The 27,665-nt window shown below is 41.0% G+C and overlaps 1 protein-coding gene across 4 annotated transcripts in view; it reads right to left on the bottom strand.

Annotated features, from left to right (window-relative positions):
• Nucleotides 1-27,665, bottom strand: part of DMD (dystrophin) — a 1,175,169-nt gene that overhangs the window by 153,754 nt on the left and 993,750 nt on the right. For all 4 annotated transcript variants that reach the window (XM_048495459.1, XM_048495460.1, XM_048495467.1 and 1 more), the window contains one exon: nucleotides 6,304-6,382. In XM_048495459.1, coding sequence (XP_048351416.1) covers nucleotides 6,304-6,382 — 79 coding nt within the window. The remainder of the gene's footprint in view (nucleotides 1-6,303; nucleotides 6,383-27,665) is intronic.

The raw sequence follows: 27,665 nt of genomic DNA, 5'->3' as shown, positions 1-27,665 counted from the left end.
TCCCTTATGATTCTTTTATCAAGAATATTACTTTCTCAGGGCACTTCTGTGACTTTAGTTACAAGCCCTTCCTCTTTCTGCTTGACCTTATTTTTCATGGGGGGGGGGGGACTGTTTTGATCAATGGCTGCCTGTCAACTCTTTCAGGGTAGATTTTAATGGTTGGCACCAAGAAAAACTATCTATATTTGTCTTAATCACTGTGCCAAGCAGATCTGTGTTCATTGACATAGATGTTTAATTTCCCCTTTCTGATACAATAATTGTTCTGTCCAGCAGAGTAAAGGTTACATTCCATTTCAGAATAAACTTATCTCATGGAAAGTTCCTTCTTTCTGTGTACATTCTGTGCAAACTTGCAAATTTCCCTAATCAAAGTTTGCAAGTCAATGTAAAATTGAAGCATTAGTTAAGTGATGTGGAAAGGTACAGAAGTGAACTGTCTTACAAACTTACTAGAGTTCTTTGAAGGTGTAAACAGGCATGTGGATAAGGGGGAACCAGTGGACATTGTCTATTTGGATTTCCAAAAGGCTTTTGACAAAGTTCCTCACCAGAGACTGTTGAGAAAACTCAGCAATCAAGGAATAAGAGGGGAAGTCCTCCAATGGATTAAAAACTGGTTAAGAAACAGGAAGCAAAGAGTGGGTGTAAATGGGAAGTTCTCTCAATGGAGAGATGTAGGGAGTGGTGTCCCCCAGGATTCTGTTTTGGGACCAGTGCTCTTTAACCTATTCATAAATGACCTGGAAGTAGGGGTGGGTAGCGTGGTGGCCAAGTTTGCAGATGATACCAAATTATGTAGGGTGGTGAGAACCACAAAGGATTGCGAAGAGCTCCAAGCGGACCTTGATAAATTAGGTGAGTGGGCTAAGAAATGGCAAATGCAGTTCAATGTAGCAAAATGTAAAGTGATGCACATAGGGGTAAAAAATCCAAACTTCACATACACGCTACAGGGGTCAGTGCTATCAGTCACAGAACCAGGAAAGGGATTTGGAAATCGATCTTAGTTGATATGGATTCCATGGGAATGTCAACTCAATGCATGGCAGCTGTGAAAAAGGCAAACTCTATGCTGGGGATCATAAGAGGGAAAGGAATTGATAATAAAAACTGCAAAGATTGCTCATGCCCCTTATATAAAGCAGTTGTCTACGACCCTTGGGAGTACCTGTCCCAGTACTGGTCGCTTGGATCTCAAAAAGGAATATTGAGGGGAGATAGAAAAAAAGTGCAGAGAAGGGCAACAAGGATGATTGAGGGACTGGAGCACCCAACTTCCCTATGAGGAGAGGCTGCAGCATTTAGGAATCTCTTGCTAGTTTGAAGAAGACGGGTGAGGGGGGAAATGATTGAGAGATCTATAAGAAAATTATGCATAGGGTAGAAAATGTTTGACAGAGAGAATTTTTTCTCTCTTTCTCCTGGCAATGCCCACTAGAACCAGGGGCATTCATTGAAAATGTTGGGAAGAATTAGGACTAATAAAAGGAAACACTTCTTCATTTAACGTGTGATTGGTGTGTTTGGAATATGCACTGCCACAGGAGGTGGTGATGGCCACTAACCTGGATAGCTTTAAAGGGGCTTGGACAGATTTTATGGAGGGAGAAATTACAAGTTTATGGCTACCAATCTTGATCCTCTTTGATCTGAGATTGCAAATGCCTTAACAGACCAGGTGATCGGGAGCAACAGCCGCAGAAGGCCATTGCTTTCACCTCCTGAATGTGAGCTCCCAAAGGCACCTGGTGGGCCACTGTGAGTAGCAGAGAGCTGGACTAGATGGACTCTGGTCTGATCCAGCTGGCTTGTTCTTATGTTCTTATGTTCTTAACTTGTCTTATGTTTAAACAATTTTATCTCCAGATGACTTTAGAGAAAATGGGTTTTGTGACATGCAGCCTGAGACTTTGTCCAATATAGCAGAAGTCTATTTATACACTAAATTTGTATTTTTGGTACTGCAGAGTTAAAATTATTCTTAGCCCTGTGAATATAGCAAATAAGTTGTTCAACACTTTTTTTTAATTTTTTCAGATCTGAGTTTAAAAGACCCTGAATTTTTTGAAAAATATGGAAACCCCCCAAGGTAAATAGATTTGTACAAATGGGGAACCCACAAGTCTTTGTGGAGGACTCTCATTTTCTCCTCCCTAAAACCTATTTTCTCCTCCCTAAAAGCCTATTCCCTTTTCCTGCTTAATTCTCCTCTTCTCACCCACAAACCAACCAATGTTTAAAGGTCTCCCTATCAGCTTTGCCACCTTCCTTTTTTTTTTGCAGATTCTATCCAGGAAAACTCTGGACTAGTTTTATCATGCTGGCTGCTGAGTCAGCCCCAGTTGTGCAGTGTCAGCCATCAGGCTGGGCCTGTTGCCTGCACAGCGGGAAACCAGGAAGGACTTGTGGGAGTACCTCACTTCCCCCTCACCCCAATATTTATCTTCTATCCCAGGGGTCCCCAAACTTTTTAAACAGGGGGCCAGTTCACTGTCCCTCAGACTGTTGGAGGGCCGGACTAAAAAAAACTATGAACAAATTCCTATGCACAAATGATTGTAAAATGTTTGATTTCACCTTTCAGCCTTTCTGTCATGGTCTGTTTTTAGAACAGTGACCAAAGTATGTCAAGTACAGGGTGGGCTCCAAATATTGTTGGGGAGGCTGTGGAATACCTTCCCCTGTAAAAAAAAAAAAGCAGAGAACTTTTCCCAATGGAAACATTCCATCTAACCCAGGATCCAGGTATCTTCCTGGGTTCTTTCCTCTAGCAGCCAGTGAGGCGATTTGCCAGCCCTGGCTGATGCCAATGGGAGTGAGAGCGGAACAGAAAGCCTGAGAGCAACACATGGGTAGCTGAGAGGGAAGGGCGGAGCAGGTGTTGCCACATGTAAGGTTTCCAACTCTGGGTCAGAAAATTCATGGAGATTTGGGGGTGCCATCATGTAACTGCAATCAACAGCCGTTGGGGCCGGTTCCTCCTCTCCCTCGAGCCCCCACTGCACATGAATGGAGCCATCGCTGCCATGCCCGGCGGGCCGGATAAATGCCTTCAGGGGGGCCACATTTGGCCCCCGGGCCGTAGTTTGGGGACCCCTGTTCTATCCTATTAGCAGCCCCCATATCCTCACATTTCCCTGCTTCCTCACCTTTCTACCAATCCCCCAGTCTATTTTTACCTTCTCCCTCTTTAGCTATATTTATTTATTTATTTATTTATTTATTTATTTATTTATTTATTTATTTCATATACAAGCAGTGAAGCCCACTGTACAAATATAAACTGTTGGTGGGTTATGGTGTCCACCGGGAGGGGGGGGTCAATCCCTCTTGCCTTTCCTCCTTGCTTGGCCCCACAATTTACCACAATTTATTCAATGAAAAAAGCTTACTTACAGATTTTCCCTCTCCCACACACACACAGACAGGCTTCCCTAACTTTGCAAACAGGCTCACTTTGTCTGGTTTGTTATCAGGAACATGCTGCTCAGTTATATAGTGAGATACCCCAGCTCTCTTCACATTAGAGACAGCAGCTTACACCATTCTCCTCTCCTCCATTTTGTCCTCAAGCAATTCTTTGAGGAAGGTTAGGTTGAGTATGTTCAATATGTAACTGGCCCAACATCACCAAGTAGAAGTCTACAAATAGGATTTGATGGGAATATCTGTTATTTATCCTTAGGATCTGGCAGTTACAGTCCCACTGATGACATGCTAAAACAAATTCTAATAGATCACCACCTAAGCCGAGTATTTACAATGTATTGATAGGTAAGCAAGCAAAGATGTAGGGCTGATTGTGATTTAAGGTATTCATTTTTATATTTTGCTTTATCATATGAAATTCTTCAGTGTATCATCATAGATAGATCACTAAGCATCACAGCATTCTCAGTCCTACAGAACCAGTGCTGTGCTGAAGGTAGAATACCAAATTTGGACATGGAAAATTCAGTTTCAAATGTTCACTCAGCTATAAAACTGACTTGCTGACTTGGTGTAGCTGCTTCTGATATATTTCACATCACTCTTGTGGCTCCTTGAAGGAAGGGTGGGATAATTAAATAGAATATATAAGGACATAGGTAAGGGGGGTTCTCGGGTTTAACTCCCCCCCATTACATGTCTGAAGCTCTGCCCCCTGTTTGTGTTTTTTTGTGTTTTTAAAGTGTTTTTTCAGTTTTTGGCCTGTAGGGGGCGCAGGTTTTAGGCTAGCAGCACCACAATTTCAGGAATTGTTTCGGAGACTCTCCTGATGATCTCACCAAAGTCTGGTGAGGTTTGGTTCAGGGGGTTCAAAGTTATGGACTCCCAAAGGGGTGTCCCATCCCCCATTGTTTCCAATGGGAGCTAACAGGAGATGGGGCTACACCTTTGAGGGTCCATAACTTTGGACCCCCTGAACCAAACTTCACCAAACCTGGATGGTATCATCAGACGAGTCTCCTAAAGATACCCTAACATTTTGGAGCTGCTAGCTTAACAATTGCACAGCTGACAGTAGGCACCCCCCAAATTTCCAACATGAAATGAATAGCACAGTGGAAACAAATAGAAAAACGAACCAATAGCCCAGCCAAGGGAAAAAACCGCAATGCACATGAGCAAGTAGCATAGAAAGGCACACATGAAGTTACAAAAAGTGTATTCAAGATAAGTATATCATTTCGAAATTATGATCTACACTGAAAACATAAGCTGGCACCTCATAGGACAGTGATGGCAAACCTTTTTTTTTGGACTGGAGTGCCCAGACCACCGCATAATCAAAACCCACTTATTTCATGCTTAGAAAGTGCCAGCTACGGCAATTTAACCTGAATACTGAGGTTTTAGTTTAGAAAAAACAGTTGGCTCAGAGACATGCGTTACACGGGAGTAAGCTTGGTAGTAGTCGGTGGCTTTGCTTTAAAGCAACTGTGCAACGGGTGAATCACGACCCTAGGTGGGTTTACTCAGAAGCAAGCCCCATTGCCAGCAACTGAGCATACTCCCATGTAAAGGATCACGCTTTAGTTCTTTGCATGAGAATCAGTGGGGTTTAACAGCGCTTAACAGGGTTACCTACACTGATTCCCCAAAACTGGGTCTTAGGTTTAATGCTAATAATTGAGCCCAGTGGCCCAGGCCAGCCTAGACATGTGTGTGTGTGTGTGTGAGTTCACATGATGAACTCTGTTTGTGCATGCCCACAGAGAGGGCTCTGAGTGCCACCTCTGGCACCCGCGCCATAGGTTCACCACCACTGTCATAGGAGTTCAAAATTGTTCATACAAGAGACCAATCAGCTGGTTAGAAATTCTTATAGAACTCTCTAGTAATCAACACCGTTTGAATTACCAGGTGTATTCATACAGCCAGGTGTATCCAATTAGGAATCAGCAGTGTGATTGTGGAGAAAAGAACACAAGCACAACTATTCCAAATTGAGCGCAGAAACACCGGGCACGGAGCAAAACGCTTTGCACGCTAACCAGCGTTTTTGACTGATGTTGTCTTCTTCAATGCATCAATAATCAATAATTGAGTTGTTTGCATTTGCAATCATAAACAAGCTGTTTGCACTTATAGAAAGTTATTATCTAGCCAACCGGCTAAAGGAAATTATCCTAAATCTCTAATATGTGGAACTCACTTATTTAGCTAAATAAGCTAAATAAGGGATAGCTAAATAAGCGAGTTCCACATAAATACCTGGGAGTAAATTATAGAGCAAGATGGTCCTCACACAGGAACAGAATAGTTGCCACCAGCAAAAATACAACCAGTGCTATCTTGTGTTTCCTTTACAGAAAGGATCACCAATTTCTTCCTGAGGCCCTTAAAGCATTTAATGCAAAAGTCTGCCCGCAACTTTTACATGGTGTTTCTTTATGGATCCAATCCTGGAATAGAAATATTGAGCAGATCCAATCTACCTATCTGTATAAAATATTTGGAGTGACACACTCTGTTCCCTATGCTACCTTGTGCCTAGAAGCTGGACAACGTCTTTTGGAGACCAGGACTTGGTGTATAATGTTCAAGCACTGGATCCAGCTTTGCTTCAGGCATGAGAACATGAGCCTCACTGCCCAGGCCTTAAATTTTCTGCATGCCACTGAATGGTGGGCCCACATAGAAGCAGAGGAATATGGTGGGAAAATGGCACCCGGAGACAGCCATTCTTTACCCAGCAAGCTTCCATGGAGTGAGTAGGGATCTGAAAATGGGCTTCCCGGATTCTTGTCTGAAACCTTAACCGCTACACCACACTGAACTTAACAACTACTACTACAGGGAGCAATTACTTACTTGAAAGGAAGTGCTGAGAAGTAGGACCAAAATCCCTGTGGGCTTCGTGCAGCTGCCTGATACGTTCATCAATAGCTACCTGTGTAGGAAAGAAAGTGTAATAAGGGGCAATGGCATCAGGTGCTTCATTTAAAAAAATGATTTCATATGTGGCCAAGAGAACCACCACAACAGCTTCAAATAAGATTATTGGAGCACATCACATACACACAGTTCTATTTATTTACTTATTTTCTTTATTAATACTTCCCCTTTTCTCTTCAATGGGGACCCAACCTGACTTATTCTCCTCTCTACCATTTCATCCTTACCACAACACTGTGAGTGTATGGCAGGCCCAATGTCACCAGTAAGCTTCCATGGCAGAGTGAGGATTCAAGCTGGATTTCCCTGATCTTAGTCCAACACTGTAACCACAACACCACACTGGCTTCCACTTATGTAAGTTCTGCTTAAAATTATTGTAATCAGGTATGCATAATAAACCATACAGGGAAAAAATGCCCTTCATTTACCAAATCCTCCTTAAATGGAAACTTGCCAGGCCCATCTGAAACCCAAACTTAACTTCCATGCTAAGCTGCTTCCATAAAAAGATTCTGAAAATGATTGTTCCAAGGCTGGCTTATTGTCAGTCCATTTCTGTGGAGAGGACTGCTTACTTTTATAACTACTTTTTCTTCCCTCCTGTATTAATTTTGTTTATATTGAGATAACAAGGTGGAGATGGATACATTGAAAAAACAATTAGTTCTTGAAACTGACAAGAAACATTATGGTTTAAATGAAGAAATCCCATCCCAAAAGAATTTTAAATTCAAAACTAATCCAGTCTTCTGGACTTAAGCAGCAATTCTGTACAAGTTGAAGCCTGTTGGCTAAAATCCGGCAGAACCCTGAAAGGGCACTAGATTGTAAGATTTCTAATTAAGCAGCCTTATTGTACTACTGACTTATTTTTTAAAGGTCAGCACAGTTTAAAACTGTTTGTTGGTACAAGGGCCATGTATGACTGAACTGGAAAAAAAGACAACACAAAGGTATTTTTTGTGAATATCTAGCGGACAGCCACTGATTTCAACAGGATCAAGTTCAGGTAAGACTGTTTTGTAGCCACAAATCTGTGCATGTGAAAATTAAAATGTGTTTTCATTAACTGTTACAACAGCTAAACAACTTCTATGGGCACTGTGAATATTTTGAGAAGTTAAGTGAGGACAGAAGTAGATAATTTTGCACTTAGAATAACATAGATCATGAATACAATTATATATAATACAAAAATCAAACTATTTATTATGTAAACTGACTATACAAATTAGAAAGCACAGAATAAAAATTTTATCAGGCAATATTTTGGACAGCAGGAACATGGAAAGCAGAACTTCAGAGAAAGACCTTAACTGCCAAATGGACAACACAGGAATAGACCAATTGAAGTTTCCAGAGCACTGTGACCAGATTAGGCTTTTTGAGGAATGAGGAAAATAACTGCTTAAAATACCTTACTAGTATTAAAAAACTTTTTGGCTAAAAAAATGATGATTCAAATGGTACCTGGCAATTCCAATCCTGAAAAAGCTGAAAAAAATCTAGCCTTTTCTGGATTGCTGTCTACCACCTAGAAGAAGAGGAAAAGTCCCATTTTAAAAAATCTGCTTCAGCACATTCACGCCAGGTTGCAGGATTTAAACTTTAAATCCTCTCATTGGCTCCATTATAGCTTATGGATAATCTTTCTAGGGCTCTGTGGGGGAAGGGTTTTTTTTAAAGGTAATGGCACCAAATTTCCAGCATAGCTTCTGATGATTCTCCTTAGATGAACCCCTATGTTTGAAAATGATTGGATAAGGGGGTCCAATTTTATGGACCCTCATTTTTCCTGTATTGAAAACAATGGAGGATGGATGGGGACACACTCTTTCGGGATGCATAAAATTGGAGTCTGTCGTCCAACTTTTACCAAACTTGGGGGTTATTCTAAGAAGAGTCACTCAAAGCTATGCTGAAAATTTGGTGCCTTTAACTTTAAAACATAGTCCTGGAAAGATTTCCCATAAGGTATAATAGAGTGGAATGTCCATTTTCCTGTATACTACCAGTTGTGATGTGTGTTTATGTGTTTATTGAAGTTTAAATATATCCTATGTATTTTACATGTTTCACAGCTCAATCCAGAGGGTTCTGGTGGCCAGGGATGGTGCTGCTCTCACTCTGCCACATGGTCTCCAGAGAGCTTCCAGGAGGCACAGGGACGCTACAAAAACTGAGACACCACCAACCACCTGAAAGCCTTCCTTATGGCAAAACAGACTTATGCTATCTTTTTGGATGGAAAAGTCTGAAGCCTGTGCTGGGGGTGTTCCTGGCTTGAAAGTCTAGTGGAAGCTGACTAAAGATAGCTTCACCCCCAGGAATGACCCTAGCCCACCCCCAGCTGTGCTGGCGGCCAGGTTTACGCTGGCACAACTCTGTGGGGTGCAGGTTCTTCTTGGTCCACCCACATCCCTATTGCCCTCCCAACTGGTGTAAGTGCCAGTAGGTTGGGCAAATGTGCCAACACAATCCCACACTAGCTCCAAAAGTTGATTGCCCCCCCCCCCCCCCAACAGGACTGGGCTGCCCATATCTTAAATGTTTTAATGTTGAAATGTTCTAATATTTTTCCTGCTTTGGAGACCCTATTTGGTGGGAAGGAATCATAGAAATTTTAAATAAGCAAATAAAAATAATTATAAATATGTGCTCAAACAGTAGTAGAAAGGTGGTATACCAAGAAGAAGAAGAAGAAGAAGAAGAAGAAGAAGAAGAGTTTGGATTTATATCCCCCCTTTCTCTCCTGCAGGAGACCAAAAGGGGCTTACAATCTCCTTGCCCTTCCCCCCTCACAACAAACACCCTGTGAGGTAGGTGGGGCTGAGAGAGCTCTGAGAAGCTGTGACTAGCCCAAGGTCACCCAGCTGGCGTGTGTGGGAGTGTACAGGCTAATCTGAATTCCCCAGGTGGCAAAGCTGGGATTCAAACCCAGTTCCTCCAGATTAGATAAACGAGCTCTTAACTTCCTACGCCACTGCCAAGGTATACAAATGTATCAGGTACATTAATTAATACTGTCCATTATTTAAACATGATACAACCAAATATTTTGCATATTTGGGGGGAATGAGTAAAGAATAAAAATGAAAATTGTTTCTTGAGAGGCTGGACTCCATGGCATTATACTCTATTAAGGTCTTTCCCCAAATCTTTCTCTTTTCAAGTCCCATCAAATTTCCAAGGCTTTCCTAACCTGAGGCTGGCAACCCTAAATACCTGAGGCTGGCAACCCTAAATACATACAGCCTTCCAGCTTTCAAAAAGTTCAATTGCTGAAAAGTTCAATTGCTGATCTTAACTCAAATTGCTGATCTTAACTCAAATAATGCTAGCTCCTACAAGATCCTCTTGAATGTTACCACTGGGCATCCTACCAGCTGCAGGTCTTTTCTTTTTGCATCACTAACTTTGTATTGCCAAATGCAAAATCCACATGAAACTGTTATTATACAAATCTATAAGAAAAAATATTTTAAGACCCCTGTTCAATAAAGAAGAAGAAGGTTGTATTTATATCCCTCCCTTTCTCTCCTGTAAGGAGTCTCGAAGGGACTTACAATCCCCTTTCCTCCCCCCCCCCAACAAAAAACACCCTGTGAGGGGGGTGGGGCTGAGAGAGCTCTGAAGAACTGTGACTAGCCCAAGGTCACCCAGGTGGCATGTGTGCACCCAGGTGGCATGTGTGCACAAGGTAATCTGGTTCACCAGATAAACCTCCACAGATCAAGTGTCAGAATAGGGAATCAAACCTGTTTCTCCAGATTAGAGTGCACCTGCTCTTAACTACTACAACACGCTGGGTCTTGCAAATCTGAACTAGTCAAATTTGAACTAGTACAAATCTGAACTAGTGAAATTAATTTAGAATATCAGATAATAAAACTGCTGGTAAGGAAGAAGAATTCTTTGTGCCACTTAAAGTACAGGAAAGGAAATTAATGTCAATTGCTTTTGAACTGCTGCTATGACTTGATAAACTATAACAGTTCCCAGGTTCCAGCACAGGACTGAGCAAGAAGTGAGATGATGCCAAAATTGAAAGAACTTCACATGTTCCATGATTATTGAAGAAAATGTTTGCCTGAATTCGTATGAGAGTCATTAATTACTATTTGCATGTCATTTTAAGTTATTATTTCAATGTTTAAGATTTTAGAGTCAAGGCAATATTCTGTACTTAAGATCCAATAATCTAACTGACTAAGTATGACTTTTTCTCTTGCAGGAAGAATAATCCCAAAATCCACTAGTATATTTATATATAGTGCCTGAATTCCTTTTGTTAATCCTTAAGTGAAACAAGGGAGTAGAATATAATAAAAATCAGGAAACATAACAAAGCCTTTGGAATAGAACCCAAGAAATGAGAGGAAAGTATTTCATCTAATTTAACATCTACTGCTGTAACTCAGTTCTATTCCAATCAATGGGAGTTTTGCTATATATTGCTGTATGAGTTGGATTGTATATGTTATAATTAATCAAATGTTGCTTTCTTTTATCTTTCATTAATTTGAAACTTTCAACTTTAGGTTACCTGTGTTGGTTCACATGGGTCTGATATGACTTCTTTTGCTTAAACCATGGGAAATGTGGAAGAAAAAGGAATAGAGGTGGACCCTTTCCAGTTGCAGTTGTGATTGGAAGCGTCTCATTTTTATTCTACATATATGCACAAACATGAATATATATCTCACTTTAAAAAATATGCATTTTAAAGTGTTAACTAAATTGTTAATAAGTTGTGCTTTATTGTACCAAACACATATAGTTGCAATATCCAGTTGCTTCAGCATTCAGGGGTATTCTGAATATGCAAGTAGTAAGACCAAAGGTCTGCCTGTGAAGTAAATCTCTTAACCGGAAAGAGCACATTGCAGCTCTGTGGAAGGCTGCTTTCATAAATCCATGTTTCACTGAACCACCACATATCCTATTTACTAGCAGTCGTAATGAACTGGTGTTCTGACTTCCTTCTGTGGTAAAAGCTTGTTACCCAGAGGCTTTAATTCATAAACTCTAACATTAGCTGATTCAAGTCTGGCTGCTAGAAACTGTAATCTCTGAAGGTATAATTTCAGCATGCATACAGAATTTTGACTGGAAGTGTCTTATTTTTATTCTACATAAATGTGTATTTTCAAACATGAACATATACAACACTTCTATAAATATGTATTTTAAAGTGTTAATTAAATTGAAATTCTACACACAAATATATGGTTCTATAAATATTTATTAAAATTGCTAATTAAATAATTAATAATGATAATAAAAACTGAAAGGAATAGTTAATAACTATGGTTTTTCAGTCTCAAACATCCATTAGGGTGAAGAAGGCCTGACCGATAAGTTAAACAAACTTTGGACATAAAATCTTTTGAGATGGTTGATGGAAAAATAGGAAACTGAAAAAAATTCGACCTTGCTCTAGTGCAGAAGTTTCCCACTGTGGCACCTGCTCATATCTTTCTGGGTGCCTGCCAAATGTTTTTTAGAAAGTGGGTGGAAACAGATGAGTCTATTGCCCAGCAGATCTGATTGACTGTGTAGATTTTAATCTTGCTTTGGCAGCAGCTGCCACAATGGCACAAGAATCTTAATTGTATGACTTACAGCCCAGTCCAAAGCTCCGAGTGGCTAGAGATGGTGCTGCTCCTGTGTCAACATGCCACCTCCAAAGGGCATTCAGTTGGTACAGGAAGGTGGTAAAAGAAAAAGAACCCGGCTGCCAGAGATCCCCCATAGCTTTCAATGGACTTCAAAAGTGACTTTGTTCCCCCATCTGAATTGGGCTACCCAAGTAAGTTGTGTGTGCAATTAACATTTTTTAAACATTGTGTTCATTTAAAAAAAACATCCTGTTAAACATGATACGTTGAAGAATCACTTCTGGAGTTATGCATAATATTACTCCCTGGCATGTTGTGGTTTGCTTTGCCTCCTGAAACAACTATTTTGTTGCTGCACCGACCACACAGTGTTAGAATTCCAAAGTTGTTCTTAGGTTCAAAAGTTTTTATTTATAAATATTTATACCCTGTCTTGTACTAGAACTAGAATGAAATGTCTTAAATAAAATATAACAATTAAAACAATAAAAGTAACATTACAATAATTCCCATGCCTTCCCCCCAGATCAGCAGCTCAAGAGGGGGTTTCAGGGAGGCTAGCCTGGGAAAAGAGGAACGTGTTCACCATGTGCCTAAACCCACAAATGATAGGCTCATGGTGAAATCTCTGAGTGGAGACTATTCCAGATCCTGGGTGCAATCACAGAGAAAGACCTTATGTGTGCCTCCCACCCATACCTTAGGAGAGGGAGTGTCTTATCTCATGACCTCAGTGCCTGGGCAGGTACATACTGGTGTAGGTGCTCCTTCAGGTAGGCAGGGCCCAAGATGCTTAGTACATCAATAACACCTTTAATTGGGCTCAAAAGTGAATTGAGAGCTAGTGCAGTTCCTTAAGGACTGATGTGATATGCATTTGGCCAGATGTACCAGCTAACAGCCTAGCTGCTGCATGTTAAACCAACTCCAGTTTCCATACCATCTTCAAGGGCAGCCCTATGTAGAGTGCATCACAGTAGTCCAATTATGAGTAACTCTGTGGCCAGGTCCTCTTTGTCCAAAAATGGGCAGAGCTGGTGCACCAGATGAAGCTGGTGGATGGCTCTTGTGGCCACCACTGTCACCTGAACTTCAAAGGACAGCAATGAATCCAAGAGCACCCCTAGATATCACACCCAATCCCTCTTGGGCAATGCAACCCCAACCAGAACCAGATGCCCTGTGATCTTGCAGACAAAGGAGCCTGAAACACAGTGAAACTTCATCTGGATTCAGCCTCAGATTGTTGGTCCTCATCCAGTCCATAACTGCTTCCAGGCAATGATCCAGAACATGGAGTGCCTTTCCTAACTCTAATGAAATTGAGATATAGAGCTGGATGTCATCCACATATTGATGACACTTGACTCTAAATCCCCTGACCCAGTGGCTTTATGTAAATGTTGAATAGTGTAGGTGGCAGAACTGAGCTCTGGGGAGCCCCACAAGAGAGCTCCCAGGACTGTGAGCATGAGTCCACCAATGTTATCTTCTAGAACTAACCTCAAAGGTAGGTGGAGAACCACTGTAACACAGTGCTCTCCAACCCCATTCCATGGAACTGTTGAAGCAAAATACCATGGTCTATGGCATCAAAAGCTCCTGAGAGATCAAAGAGAATCAATAGGTCAGTGCTCCCCCTGTGTCTCTCCTGATAGATATTCTTTGCCACTGCCACCAATACTTGGTAGGCCTGATAGTGGGCTCTCACCAGTGTCCACTCAAATCTGCAACATGTTTTCTGCCACCTGCACTTAAGCTGTTGATTTTCCTGCTTCATTGTCCTCAGATCCCCAGTATACCATGGGACCTAAAGGGCTCTGCCAGTGGAACAAGGGCACTCAGGAGTGATGGAATGGTGAGATCAAGATTATGCTGGAATGGTGAGATCAAGATTATGCTGATCTTGATCTCACCATTCCAAAGTGAGACAAGGCCTTGACAGGACCACTGGTCATGTTACCAGGAAAATCCTCAAGAATTCTCAGGAATCCTTGGGATTCCATACTCCCCCAGGGACGGACCATCTCAATTGATCCCCACCCCTGCAGTGGGGGAGTGATATCTGAAGTCCAAACTTCACTCAAACATAAAAAGGGACAAATCTTAAGCCTCTCACCTAACAGATCACGTTCGACCTGCCCGTTGCAAATACCAATTTGAGAGCACATCTAGTTGAGTGTGTCAAGCCAGAAACAAACTGAGACAGGCCCATGGTTGCTATGGTGACCATTAGGTCCTGAGATGGACCATCAGAGGCATCCTTGACATGGAGATTGAACCACTGTACTGGTAGTCTCCAACATTACCTCTGAGACTGCCTCTGTCAGCTCAGGCAGGGAGGCAGCTGTGCAGTGGGGTGAGCGTTACTCCACCATCAGTCTCAACTGTCTCTCTGGCCAAACACCAGCCACAGGGTGGGAGGGTCAACTGATGAGGGTGATGGAATCTTTAAGGATTATTATCCCAATTTCTTTATGCCATACCCTATCCATCTTGGTGTACTAGGGTAATTCCACAGCTTAGACTAATTGGTTTAGACCCTATGCAATTACTGAAGTGGGTCAGTATAAAACTAAGACTTTTGAATTTCAACATTTCAGTGAGATTGAACTGCAGACTGAGACTGCACTCATCCCACCACTACATAGACTTTAAAAACATGGACAGGAACACCTTCTGCACCCTATTTATCTTCCATCACCCTGCCTAAACTTCGCTGGACCTTTGCTAGAGCTCGCTTTGATGCCCTTCCCTCAACTGTACTATCAGATTTCAAAATAAACCATTGGAGTCACACCACTGCCTTTGCAGTACCAAGGACAGAGAGACAATTGCTAATATATTACTCCATTGTGAATTTTATACTGTTGTCAGGAACCAACTAATTACACCCGTGTTATATCACTTTAGACATTTAATCCATACATCTGTTATAGAATATTTTTGACTAGGATTTTGCTTGAGGATAAGTAGCCTAATATTTTATATGCTGTTTAAAATTTTGTTCTTCTGTATGTAAAAATCCTGGTCTCACATTAAATAAGTGCAAGTTCATCACTTTGAAAAGGGTAATACTTATTTGCATTTTTATTCCTTTTATTGCTGCTGGTTATTCATTTGTTTTTATCACTGGCTGTTTGACCTTTTCACATTGTTTCTATGCAACATTTTCATATTGCTAGTCTATGACCATAGTCAAAGTTAAAGCCACTCTCCCACCCTGCCCCATTATCCTCGGCTGGTGCTACACACAACAGCACAGGGGGTAACCACTGCCTCCCCAGCTCACCCACCAAGGTCTCTGTGACGCATACCAGGTCAGCTTCCTCATCCACGATCAAGACCCGGATGAGGACAGATTTATTTTCGGCTGACCTTGCATTCATAAACAGCAGCACCAGACCAGTGGGCTGGACAATAACCACCCCTGCTCTCCCAAGGCTGAGGAGCAGAGTAGAAGACGTGATGGCATACAAACATCTAGGACTTCTTCTATGCAATCTATCTCTCTGCACCCCTACTTCATAGCACCCCCTGCCTGTCAGCACTGGAATATGTCCCCCAAGGCCCCCCTCTTCCTCCCCACCCAGGCACTTGCCCTCCGATTAGTTACTCCCCTGACCTCAGATACTAAACTGGCAGATTAGACACCACCTCAGATCACAGTAGCTGGCAGGTGGGATGGGACTCTATCTCCCACTCAAAAGGGGAATGCTAGTGAACCACTCTCCTGTCTCCCACTCAGGATTACACATCCGCTTTCCCAGGACTACCCTCTCATCCCAGCTTTGTGCACCTCCAACCACTCTACCCCCAACCAGTTCCCAAATGGGCCCCCCAATAAATGGTGCCATTGTGCCACCACCCTTTGACCATCAGCTAAGGCCAACCCCAGAACCAACTTGCCTCATGTAGATGAAAAATGCCCTACTTTACTGTGGAGAGGTTGTGGACCCGTTCTCTGCTATGTTCATACAGGTTTCTTTGTTACTGCAACACACATTATAAATTATACTCATTATTTGAACAACAGATATGATACAAATGTAAATAAAGCAAAAATGTGCACGGCTTTACATAGCTTGCTGAGAACCTTTTTTGTTAGTAGATCTACTTGCAGAAAAATTACTGAGGGTAAAGTTCTTCATGGTATCTTTGGAATTTTCTTCCAGCAGATCAACATAAGAGAATACCATGAGTGGATAGTCTTCTAGGAGAACAAGTCAAACTCTTAGGTGGAAAGCCTACTACTCTTCTGTGCTCTGAGGTATGCAGGCTATTTATACACTTTTTATGAATTAGTCTACCATGGTAATATAGATTATTGGTTCTCATACTATGGAAGTCAGTGACTTTCTATAATTCCTATCCTCCCCCCCCCTTTTTTTTTTTGCTGCAGCAATAAAACATTTACTATTGTTTTATTTTATTTTTCAGGGTGCTCTTGTCGATACCCCCCTCCCTCAAATCACATTTGTCTACACAACAATAGGATGATTCGGATGCTTAATTTTGAGAGATGCTGGGACTCAGTTTGGCCTGGAAATACTACCCTCTGATCTGGAAGCCCTGTAATCTCCAACATGTGAAATCGTATATGCTTACTCTATATTGAAAACAAAAGTGCATTCTGCCCCTATTCCAGGGTACTTTTTCCTAATTTTTCTTGACATATATATTAGCTAGCCAAGGTTAAACTATTATAGAACGAAGAAGAAGAAGAAGAAGAAGAAGAAGAAGAAGAAGAAGAAGAAGAAGAAGAAGAAGAAGAAGAAGAAGAAGAAGAAGAAGAAGCAGCAGCAGCAGCAGCAGCAGCAGCAGCAGCAGCAGCAGCAGCTGTCCACTTGTGGATCCACCCCACTGCCAGGGCAAGCGCCCCAGGTAGGACTGATTTGCCTACCTCTTTGGGTGGGGCTACATATCTAAAACTTTTTAAAGCTGCATGTCAAAATTAAATCAAAACATTTATAACTCATAATCACTGAAACTGACAAATATTTTGACTTAGTATAAAAAGATTAACTGACTTCTTTTCATTACTTCTGGCAATAATAGTTTCATCTGTACATTGCAGCATTCCACTTCATGTGTTGTGTCTTAGGCAACATTATCTGCATTATTCTGAAATAAGCACATTTTATATTTCACGTGAGTACTGCAGAAATAGAAAACAACTCTGACACCCATAAGAAGAGAGACAAATAAAACATTTAATTTTAATGTCATGGAAGTACCACAATCCATACTAATCTATTGGAAAGATATTTGAAATAAATATTTCATCTATCTAGAGCAGGGGTCTTCAACCTATGGCCCTCCTGACTGTGATTCCTATCCACCCCTGCCAGCATGGCCAATTGGCAGAGCTGATGGGAACCGTGGATCCAGAGAAAACTTTACACACACTGCAAATAAGAAAAGTATTCAAATATCTATTATAAGTACAGGGATGCCATAAACATTTATTTGGATTCCTACATGAAGGAACAAAAGGTTTAACATAGAGAATGTTGAGGGTATAAAAAAAGTCCATTCGCTACTCCATCTCAAGAACAGTTGATCTTTCTGTCACTTATTCTATATCAGTTCAGCATCACTAACTGTGCATTACAGATATACTTCATTCTTGTGAATTTAGTGTACCTCACGAATTATAATCAGTCATTTTTATCTGCAGTACTGTTAAAAATAAAATCAATACTTCTAGCATTCTAAGCTATGATGCCAAAAGGGCTGGTTTTATTGTAGCCATCATTTCCTGAATTTAAGTGTTTTAAAATAAAATACCACATTTGTTGAACATTGATCCTTTGTGGGATTATTATGCTTGGACTTGAATCCTGGATCAGTTATGCTACATGATTGCCAACTTCTTTATAGCTTTCAGTCATACTAATAGAGCAGCAGGAAGTTTGCTAAATGCACAGGATCTGCTAAGTGAGTATTAATTATTCAGCATAGTCCAAACATTATTTAAAGAACTACTATGATTGCTCTCAGAAGTAAACACATGAAAGAAGTTTAGTTATTAACAACCAGATGTACAAGCACTTGTGAGAGGCATCTCATTTCAGCTTCCTTCACTATTTCCTCTTTACTTTCCCTGAAAGCCCCTATAACCTCTCCCCTTTTCTTGTATCCTTCTGACTTTCCCATCCACTAACCAAACTACCTTTATGAGCTCCTAGGGACGTAGGTAAGGGAGGGGTTCATGGGTTCAAACATTCCCCATTACATGTCTGAAGCAAATTGTCTCCGGTTCTCCTTGTGTGCAGGGCAGAACTCCGCCCCCCTACCTGGAGATGGGGCTCCGCCCCACTCTGCTTGCCCCCCACCGGCATATACCACCAAAAATGACTGGTACATAGGGAAATTATATACAAGCAAAAATAGTAAATTCTTCCATCTAAATACAGTTATAAATTAGAGGGACTGTTGCCAGGTGTTGCTTGAATTGATGAAACTTACTTATAAAATAAAGTGTAAACCTGCAAATGACATGCTGGCAGAGTGGCTAGGTACAAAAGAAGATAAGAATCCTCCTTCGTATCAAGTTGTTTTACCAACATGTGATTTGCTAGTTGACAAACACTTTATTGTATACATTTATATGATCTCACTAGTATGAAATGTATAATGTAGCTGACAGAAAATAAAACAGTAAAAAACAGAAATTTTGGTTATGTTCTGTCAGTGAAAAGGTCTTCCTTCAAATAGCAAGAGTGATAAATTGAAGGGACCAACCCAAGCCGTTTTCAATTAAATGACTAAATTAATGCAACGACATTTAATTAAAGTTGCACTAGTTTTTTCAAATGCTGTTAATTAAGCTGCTATCTAAAATTAAATCTCTCCTAAACCCCTTGTATATTTCTGCTGTTCATCTGATACAGATATAATTAAAATTATGGAAGTTCACCTGGCTGCATCTGAGTATTTCTCAAACACATGTGTAAGAAACTGCATAATCTGGGAGGTTTTTAATAGGATTTATAGAATCCTTGCAAGAAATGTATGGTACAAAATGGTATCATAAATAAATCAAGGCTTCCATGATTATACAGACATTCATTAAGCACACTGACTTTTCTACTGGTAAATGACAAAGTATCTTAGGAAAAAGATCTGTGTGGGTATATTAAATGCTGGCAAGTGGCTTCTGACCTATGCCAACCCTATGAATTAATGATCTGTAAAACATCCTATTGTTAACAGCCTTGGTCAAGTTTTGCTAACTGAGGACCATGGCTTCCTTTATGGATTCATAGAAAATAAGGATATAAATCATGTAATTTCATTGTTGCACTAACTCAAAATAAATCATCAGTATTACTGGTCACTACTTCAGTCAGTATTTCAGGCTTGTCAAGGGCTGCCAGCTCCAGGTGAGGAAATTCTTGGAGACTTTGGGGTGGAGTTTGAAGCGGGAGGAGTTTGAAGAGGGGAGAAGCCTCAGCCAAATATAATGAAACAGTTAATCCCCCAAAACACTCATTTTCTCCTGTGGGGGAGAGGCAAATCTCATTTTTCTGGAATTCAGATGTAATAATGGGAGAAGGTTAGCAACCCTAGGCATGGCAGCAACCTCTGGATGACTTGAGACTGCCTAATTTACATGACAGCATTAGACCTAGCTGCATGCTACTGTTCAACAGTTAGTGTGGTGGAGAAGTTAGAAGCAATCTAGGTTCAAATTCCCCATCTATCTGTTGGCGCTTACTGAAAGCCTGGGTGGTGTAGTGGTTAAGAGTGGTGCAAGCTAATCTTGAGAACTGAGTTTGATTCCCTACTCCTCCGCATGACAGTGGACTAGAGAGGGGAAGGGGAATTATAAACTGGTATGAGACTCCCTAAAGGTAGAGCAAAGTGAGATATAAAAGCCAACTCTTCTACTTCTACTACTACAGTTTCAGGCTAACATAACTTACAGAGTTGACATACAGATAAAAAAGAGGAGAGGAAACTAATGTAAGCTATTGTCCCTACTATGGAGAAAGATGAGGTATACATGAATTAAATAAGTACAAAATATAGCTGAAGATGGGAGGCAGATAAAAGATAGATTTGTGAATGATTGAGAATGAGAGAATGAGGCAGGAAAAGGGTAGAGGATATGAATGTTGCCAGGAGGAGGGAGAGAAGAAATATGTAGGAAGTGGGATGCAGGAGAAAGTGAGGTGCCCCCCCCCCCCAATAAGTCCTTGAGGATTCCCTACCATGCAAGTGGATATGGCTCAGTGGTTGGCATCACACACTGTGCCATAACTTTCTGAGGTAGAGGCTGTCAGGGAGGGGGGAAAGGAAAAAGTGAAGACTAGGGACTATATAAAGGAAGGTTGGCTGTTGGTGGGAAGGAGAGAAGGAAGTAGGAAAAACTAGGGCTTTCAGGGAAGGGACAGAAGAAATAGTGGAGGAGGGGGAAATAATATGCCTCCAGCAAGTCTCTGTGGGTTTCCACTTGTCTACATATAATAAATATCTTCCTGAAATAACTCTCTTAAGATACCCTTCCTCCTATTAAAAACTTAGAGACATAGTACATTTATGCACTTGTGGTCCCTTTCACATTGAAAGTACATTCCCTTCAGGTTTTATTCTCGGTTACACACACATTTTCCCTTCAGATCAGAGAATCCACACAGCTACAGAAAGCTCTGAAAATGTTACTTTTCCTAGGGTGTTGCGTGGTTTCCAGGCTGTATGGTCACGTTTTAGTAGCATTTTCTCCTGATATTTCACCTGCATCTGTGGCTGGCATATTCAGAGGATTATTTCCTCTTACTTTGCCAGGAAAGCAAGGAGATCACCATGCATTTAGCTTTATTCAGGTTTTTCTGCTCTTCCCCACCTTCCTCTGCCTACACCACAGCAATACTTTCCACTCATCAGGCCACAATTTCAGAAGGACTTTCTTTCAATATTTTGTAATTCATGCTGAAGGTCTATTGCTGGAGAGATAAACCTGGTAAAATTGATAGGAAATTGACATGGTCTAGCAAACTAATGCTAGACCAAGGATGGCAGAAAAAAAGTTACAGGCAACCTCCTCAAATAGAGGTTGCATGGAAACAACGAGGAAGCAGGAGGTGGGTAAAATGGCAGATCAACCCAGCTAGGAATACTTTACAGGAGGAAAATCCTTGCATGAACAAAAAACTGTGGGAAAACCTCACTGTGAAGCAGACAGGCATAGGATAAGTTGCCTTGAGTTCAATGCTGGTGTGAAGTGGGTTTTTTTTCCACATAGCTTCCACACAGGATTGTGGTGCATTCATGCATCAGCATTTCCCAAATCTTTCCAAACTTGCTTTGCTCTAAAGAATTTTTTAAAATCCCAGCAAAGTCTGAAATGGCTGCCAGGTGTGTGCGATTTTTCCAGTCTCACCAACAGGGCAGTCATTTAATCTTCCTGTTACTGGGCCTTTTTTTTTCAGTTCACAATTGAATAGCGTTATATTGAAACACCTTGAATACCATTACGTAGATCAGATTTCCTGAATTCTTCGCCTTTTTAAAAGTAAATTTCCGGTTCCTCTCATTATGGCAATATAAAGAAAAAGGTGGAAAGGGAATAAGCTTTTTAAAAACGAAAGCTGGTGATGCAGAGAGTATGACATATATAACAATATATTGATATAGCACCAGTTGATTGATGATTTTAAAATAAAATAAATTACTACCATGGGAATCTGCAGTGTGAAAGCCTTGTTGCCACTGTATTAAAAGTTGTAGCAGTAATGTGAAAATTATACAAGCCTGTCCCCATGTGGAAAACAACATAATAACTAAAAGAGGATTTTTATCAGCAAGATAAAGTGGATAGTGAGCCTGAAATATCTACTCTGAGGCCAGGAAAAACAGAGCCAGATATATCATGAGGTAAGAGTGTGCAGCACTACAACTGGGGGTGGGGAGCAGTCACTGATTAAATATATATATATTTCTAGTTCTGTCACATTTCTTATTTTGTAAATGAAGCTGTCACACAACACATTAAAATTACTATAAAAAGAAATGGCAGAAGTTGTGAGAATTGGTGCTCCCATCCTGCCTGCAGTCCAGCTAACAATAGCCCATCAGATCCAAATGAATCAGATAGGACTAAATCCGGTATTATCTGGACAATGGCATAAACACAAACTATCTCCTTAATCAACTCTTCATGGTATTGTAATGATACTGATGAATAGCAATCTAGGTATTCTGAATTGTTATACTGCGGAAAAAGTGCTGGAGAAACACAGCAGCAGCCATTTTTATACGAGAACTACATAGGGTCAACGATAAACTCTATTGCTTCATTTCCTAGCCTCCTGAATGCATAATTTTATGAAGTTTGCCACAGCAAATGTTACAGACATACTCAATGTTTTAAAATAAATAAATAAATATTTATTTATTTATTTATTTATTTATTTATTTATTTATTTATTTATTTATTTATTTATTTCTATCCCATCCTTCCCAATAGGGTTCAGGGCAGCAAACATCATATAAAACAATTAAAACAATACAACAACCACATTGTTTAAAACTATAGCAGCAAACACCAAAACGATAAAAGATGGTGATAAAACCCCCATAATAATAGGCACCCAAGGGAGGTCACAATGTCCCAACCAGGCGGCTGACAAGATATAAAAGCCTGGTGGAAGAGCTCGGTCTTACAGGCCCTGTGGAACTCACCAGTGTCCCACAGGGCCCTGATCTCAGTTGGGAGCTCATTCCACCAGGTAGGGGCCAGGGCCGAAAAGGCCCTGGCCCTAGTAGCAGCCAGCCAAACCTGTCTAGGGTTGGGAACCTCTAATAGATTTCCCCCTGACAAGTGGAGAGGTCTAGAGGGGCTGTATGGGGAGAGGCGGTCGCCATGATTGACTGCTGCTGAAGTCAAGCTAAATAAAATATCTGTGATGAACACCAAGCTGATTTAAAACTCTCAGAAAACAGTTCTACTTGATTATGTAAGCAAAAGCAGTCTACCTGATATTGTCCTAGGGGATTTATAAAAAGAATTATGCAGCCAAAATGGACTGAAAGACAGACTAATTTAAATTTCTCACAAAAGGCAGGACTAAATATATACCAGTTTTATGCTTTATGTTAAGCCTCATTTGATTCAAGGCCCGTTTATTGCATTTCTTAGGCTCATTCCACACATGCAGAATAATGCACTTTCAAACTGCTTTCAGTGCTCTTTGAAGCTGTGCGGAATAGCAAAATCCACTTGCAAACAGTTGTGAAAGTGGTTTGAAAACGCATTATTTTGCGTGTGCGGAAGGGGCCTTAGTGATAGAAAAATAATTATAGTCAATAAACTGATATTCTCATTATTTGAAACGGTTAAAATTCTTGTATTTGTATAGTCTGATCCTCCAACAGTCTTTTCCAAAATACTGAATAAGATAAATGCCTGGCAACCAGGCTGTGCCTGGCAACCAGGAAGAAGGGTGAGCGGATGGAACAGTAAAAATAAAAATAAGGCCATACCTACTTACAAAAAGTTCCTACCATAGAGTTTCTGGTGATTCCTAGAGCTACCTGTTGTCACCTCTGAGTAGCTTTAGAAATTGTATTGTCGAAGGCTTTCACGGCCGGAATCACTTGGGTGCTGTGTGGTTTCCGGGCTGTATGGCCGTGTTCTAGCAGCATTCTCTCCTGACGTTTCGCCTGCATCTGTGGCTGGCATCTTCAGAGGATCATCTGAAGATGATCCTCTGAAGATGCCAGCCACAGATGCTAATTAGAAATTGCCAGGAATTCTATGGTAAGAAATGCGTGTAACTAGGCAAGACCTTATTTTTTTATTTTTCACCCACCACTTTTTCCAGAGGTAATGGGAAACAGGCTCTTATGAGAGCCAAAGTAGTATAGTGGTTTAGAGTGGTGGATTCTAATCTGGAACTGAGTTTGATTCCTGACTCCTCCACATGAACTTGCTGGGCAACCTTTTGTTAGTCACAATTCTGTCAACTCTCTCAGCCCCACCTACCTCACAGGCTTTGGGGAAGGGAAGGAAAGATGATTATAAGCCGCTCTGAGATTCCTTAAAGGTAGAGAAAAGTGGACTATAAAAACAAACTCCTCTTCTTCCTCCTCCTTCAATATGTCACTGTGCTAAAAGGATGGGGTGGAGCTACAAGATAATGCAGCATTTACCTTAAATATAGAATATGTTCCCTAGGCTAAAACCTTTAAAGCAAGAATTGTCTTCTTCTAACACATTTGCATGTAACCAAAATGCTGCTTCTAATACATATTTATTTACTTCATTCAGGCCTCACTAAGTGTGTGTGACTGGACCAAGGTCTCCCAGCAAGCTTCTGGGTCTCCAAGATCCTAGACTGACACTAATCATTACATCATATTGATTCTCACATAGCATTTCAAAATGTACAAGTATAGAAATAAAATAATTTTATTTTAAACATTATAAGTACAATGCAGATCAACCCATTTTTTCTTTTAATAGTCAGGGTATTTAAACAGAAAATTACCTGGAATGATATTGGAAAAATTGTGTGTGACAACAGTAATATGGTGAATTCAAAATCTAGCAGTTTTATGGGCCTGTTGTCTGCACCCTGCTGCTGCTCACATCACTTGTGTTTCCAACGAGGAATCTGCAGTGCTAAAGTTCATTAAAACATCATCCCAAAATGGCTACAGACTGTACAGTTGTTGATCATAAATATTTCTAAGAATACATTCTTTAGTGTTTTGGTAAGCTTTTGTGGGTCACAACTATTTTATCAGATGAATGTCAGATTGTTCTGTATCTGACAAAATGGGCTCTTGCCCATGAATGTTCAAGACATAATAAATTCTTTAAGAATGCCACAACACTCATCATTTTTTTTCTGCAGCAGACTAGCAGCTGCTTCCACTCCTTATGCATACAGGCAGCAAGATCAGAAGAAGGAGAAAGCATCTGGAACAAATTCTTTAGATTAAGCAGGAGGAAGAACTTTGCAGTTAAATAGGAAGATCAATGACCTATTTACAGTCTCTGTGGGCCGTGGCGGGAGGAGTCACTGAGGCTAAGTGGTAGAAGAGGGTTGACCAAGGTATCTTGTACACACTGCTGGTATCACTCTGGCTTCTGACTATGCTCAAACTGATGACACATAGGCCCCTTTCAGATTACTATTTTGAACTGGATGTTATCCATTGTTGGCCCAATTCTGACTAAAGTGATACAGTCGTTTCATACAGTTGATATCAAACCGTTAAAAAATTCTCTCTAAAGTGCTTTGAAGCACTCTGGCCATTTTAAACAAAGCCACATTCTCTGCTCCTCCCCCTTCCCCCCACCATCTTTTTTAAGCAGCATATTCTTTTTCAGCTTTTAAAAATGTTTTAAGTTTAGTGCTATAGCTCCATAGCAATCAATGCATTTGAATGCTGGTGATATAGCACTGAACTGCTATATATCCACTATTCAGATGCATGAGGCTGCTATGCTGCTATAGCACTAATGTTGAAACACTTTTTTAAAAGCCCCCAAAATCTTTTCAGGAGTCAACCAACTTGAAGGAACCCAGTTAGCTCTCAGCAGCAAACTCAGCAGCAGAAGCCTATCTACCCAAGTTCTTACCAAAAATGACCCTGGAACAGAGCGGAACTTTGATAAAGAATTAGGAAAAACTGTCTGCACTGACAGTCTTAGAGGAAGTCACAAGGGCAGCCAGCTATTTAAAGAAGTATGTGGGGAAGGGCTAGTGAACTCACTACTCTAAGTCAAGTGTTCATTAGTCCAGAGGCTTGTCACTCCCCAGGGTTGGATTGGGGAGGGATGACTGGCTGAGCCCAAAGTTGGACCTTCCTTGGGGAAGCATTTAAAGGATGTGCACAGGAGCAGCCAAGTAGGAAGGGCCAGGCTTGTTTGAAGGCAGCTGGAAATAGGTAAATGGAAGAGCAGAGTGGGGAAATTAGGTGAAGAGGAATCTCCTCCTTTTACTCTTCCTTGAGGCACTCGTCCAACTAAAAGTAACTCTAGACTTGGAGGGTGAAACAATCCTGGTCTCTGAGCTGATTGTAGCAGAACTTAACTGGGTATTTTTCTAGCTCAAGGTCCCCCAGCAAATTTCTATGGCAGAGACAGGATTTGGGGTTTCTAAGTTTCTAGTCCAGTACTTTAACCACCATACCACAATAGCCTTGAACAACTGAGTTACTGGAGAAACAACAGTTCATCACCATTCATCAACTTTTCAGAACCAGGGAAAAGGCTAAAGGACAACATTTTTATTCTCACACTAAGGTATAATTCATTCTGAGGCAAGAAGATTTTACTATTTTACTACAGTCTTGTATGAATCCTTCTCTCTAGACATTCCTCTCTTACTAACATAAATATCTGCCTCTTGTTTTGGAAGAGCAAGTCATTTGTTCCTTCAGATCATGGCCCTTTCCCCACTTATCGTTTGCTGCGCGCTACTGTCCCCAAATAGCGCGTGGTCCAATGGCGCTCCCCACGAGTCTGGGTGGCGACAATGCAGCCGCCCCGACTCTGCGCTCTCACGTCCCCTCAGTGCGTGTCATTTCTGACACTGAAGAAACAGCACCTTCGCGGGGCAGTGGGGAACACGACCCCGCAGCAGAAATCCCTCGTACTGACAGTAGCAAGCCGCAAACCGTAAGTGGGGAAAGGCCCCTTGATTCAGAAATATTAAAACAGAATGACCATCAGAATGCCTCTTCACACAAATTGTGGAGTGCATGTTGTTGGGCCTAGCCAGGGTCAAGTGAGTTCTCCCTCCATTAGAACACACAGTAGTAAAGGGACCCTTCCCTGTGTCGTTTTGGTCTCCCAATCCACTCCAACCTTTCTTACCTTTGAATGTCAAAAACTAAGGCTGGCAATATTGCTGTTGCCCCACACAGCCAAAAATGGCCACCATGATCTTAGAATGCAGTCTTATGTGATTTCATTAGGCATTCGTTTCTTAAAGCTACAGGTGCTACTTCTATTATTTAAATCACAGATCTATTATTTAGGTTATTAAGTCTGATTCTGAAGGGCTGTTGGTGGTGGAGACCTTTATTGGGGTTTTAGTAGCCAGAACATTTTTCCATTTGGGACGGGCTGTCATTTGTCCTTTTTTCGCCTCCCTCCTTCCTGGGACAGAAGAAAGATAGACAAGACTGCTCAGTGGATTTTTATTAATTTACTGACCAATTAAAGGCTCAGAGGGAGCCCTGAAAAGGTTCCCTTCTCAATAAACTAATGTACTGATGTGGATGGGCCTGCTTTAAATAGCCCTCTGCCTCTATAGGGAGATGTTTGCAAGCAGTGATGAGTCAAAGAAAGGTAACACAGACTTTGCTTAGCCTACCACCCCCTGGATTGTTTGGTAAGGACAGTAAGGAGGAAATGAAGAGTGACTGGGAGCCCCATTTGCTGTAAAGGCACACCTTGACTACTTGATTACTTATTGTCATTGCAGCATTCTGTCCTGTAGTACATTTTGCTGGAGTTTTTCAAGTAAAAGGAGAACCTTTATTGGCATAACAATATCACAGTATTACATACACGAGTCCACTTAACTAGATAGAGGGAAACTAAAATAAAATACAGAAAAAAGAGGTTAAAGCTCAGATTTTGCTCCTAGAGTGCTGTTTCATAAACGAGTCCAAGTATTTGGCACCTGT

The sequence above is a fragment of the Sphaerodactylus townsendi genome, linkage group LG04, assembly GCF_021028975.2.
Source record: "Sphaerodactylus townsendi isolate TG3544 linkage group LG04, MPM_Stown_v2.3, whole genome shotgun sequence".
NCBI classification, from domain to species: domain Eukaryota; kingdom Metazoa; phylum Chordata; class Lepidosauria; order Squamata; family Sphaerodactylidae; genus Sphaerodactylus; species Sphaerodactylus townsendi.
This window is presented reverse-complemented; position numbering and strand designations above follow the sequence as displayed.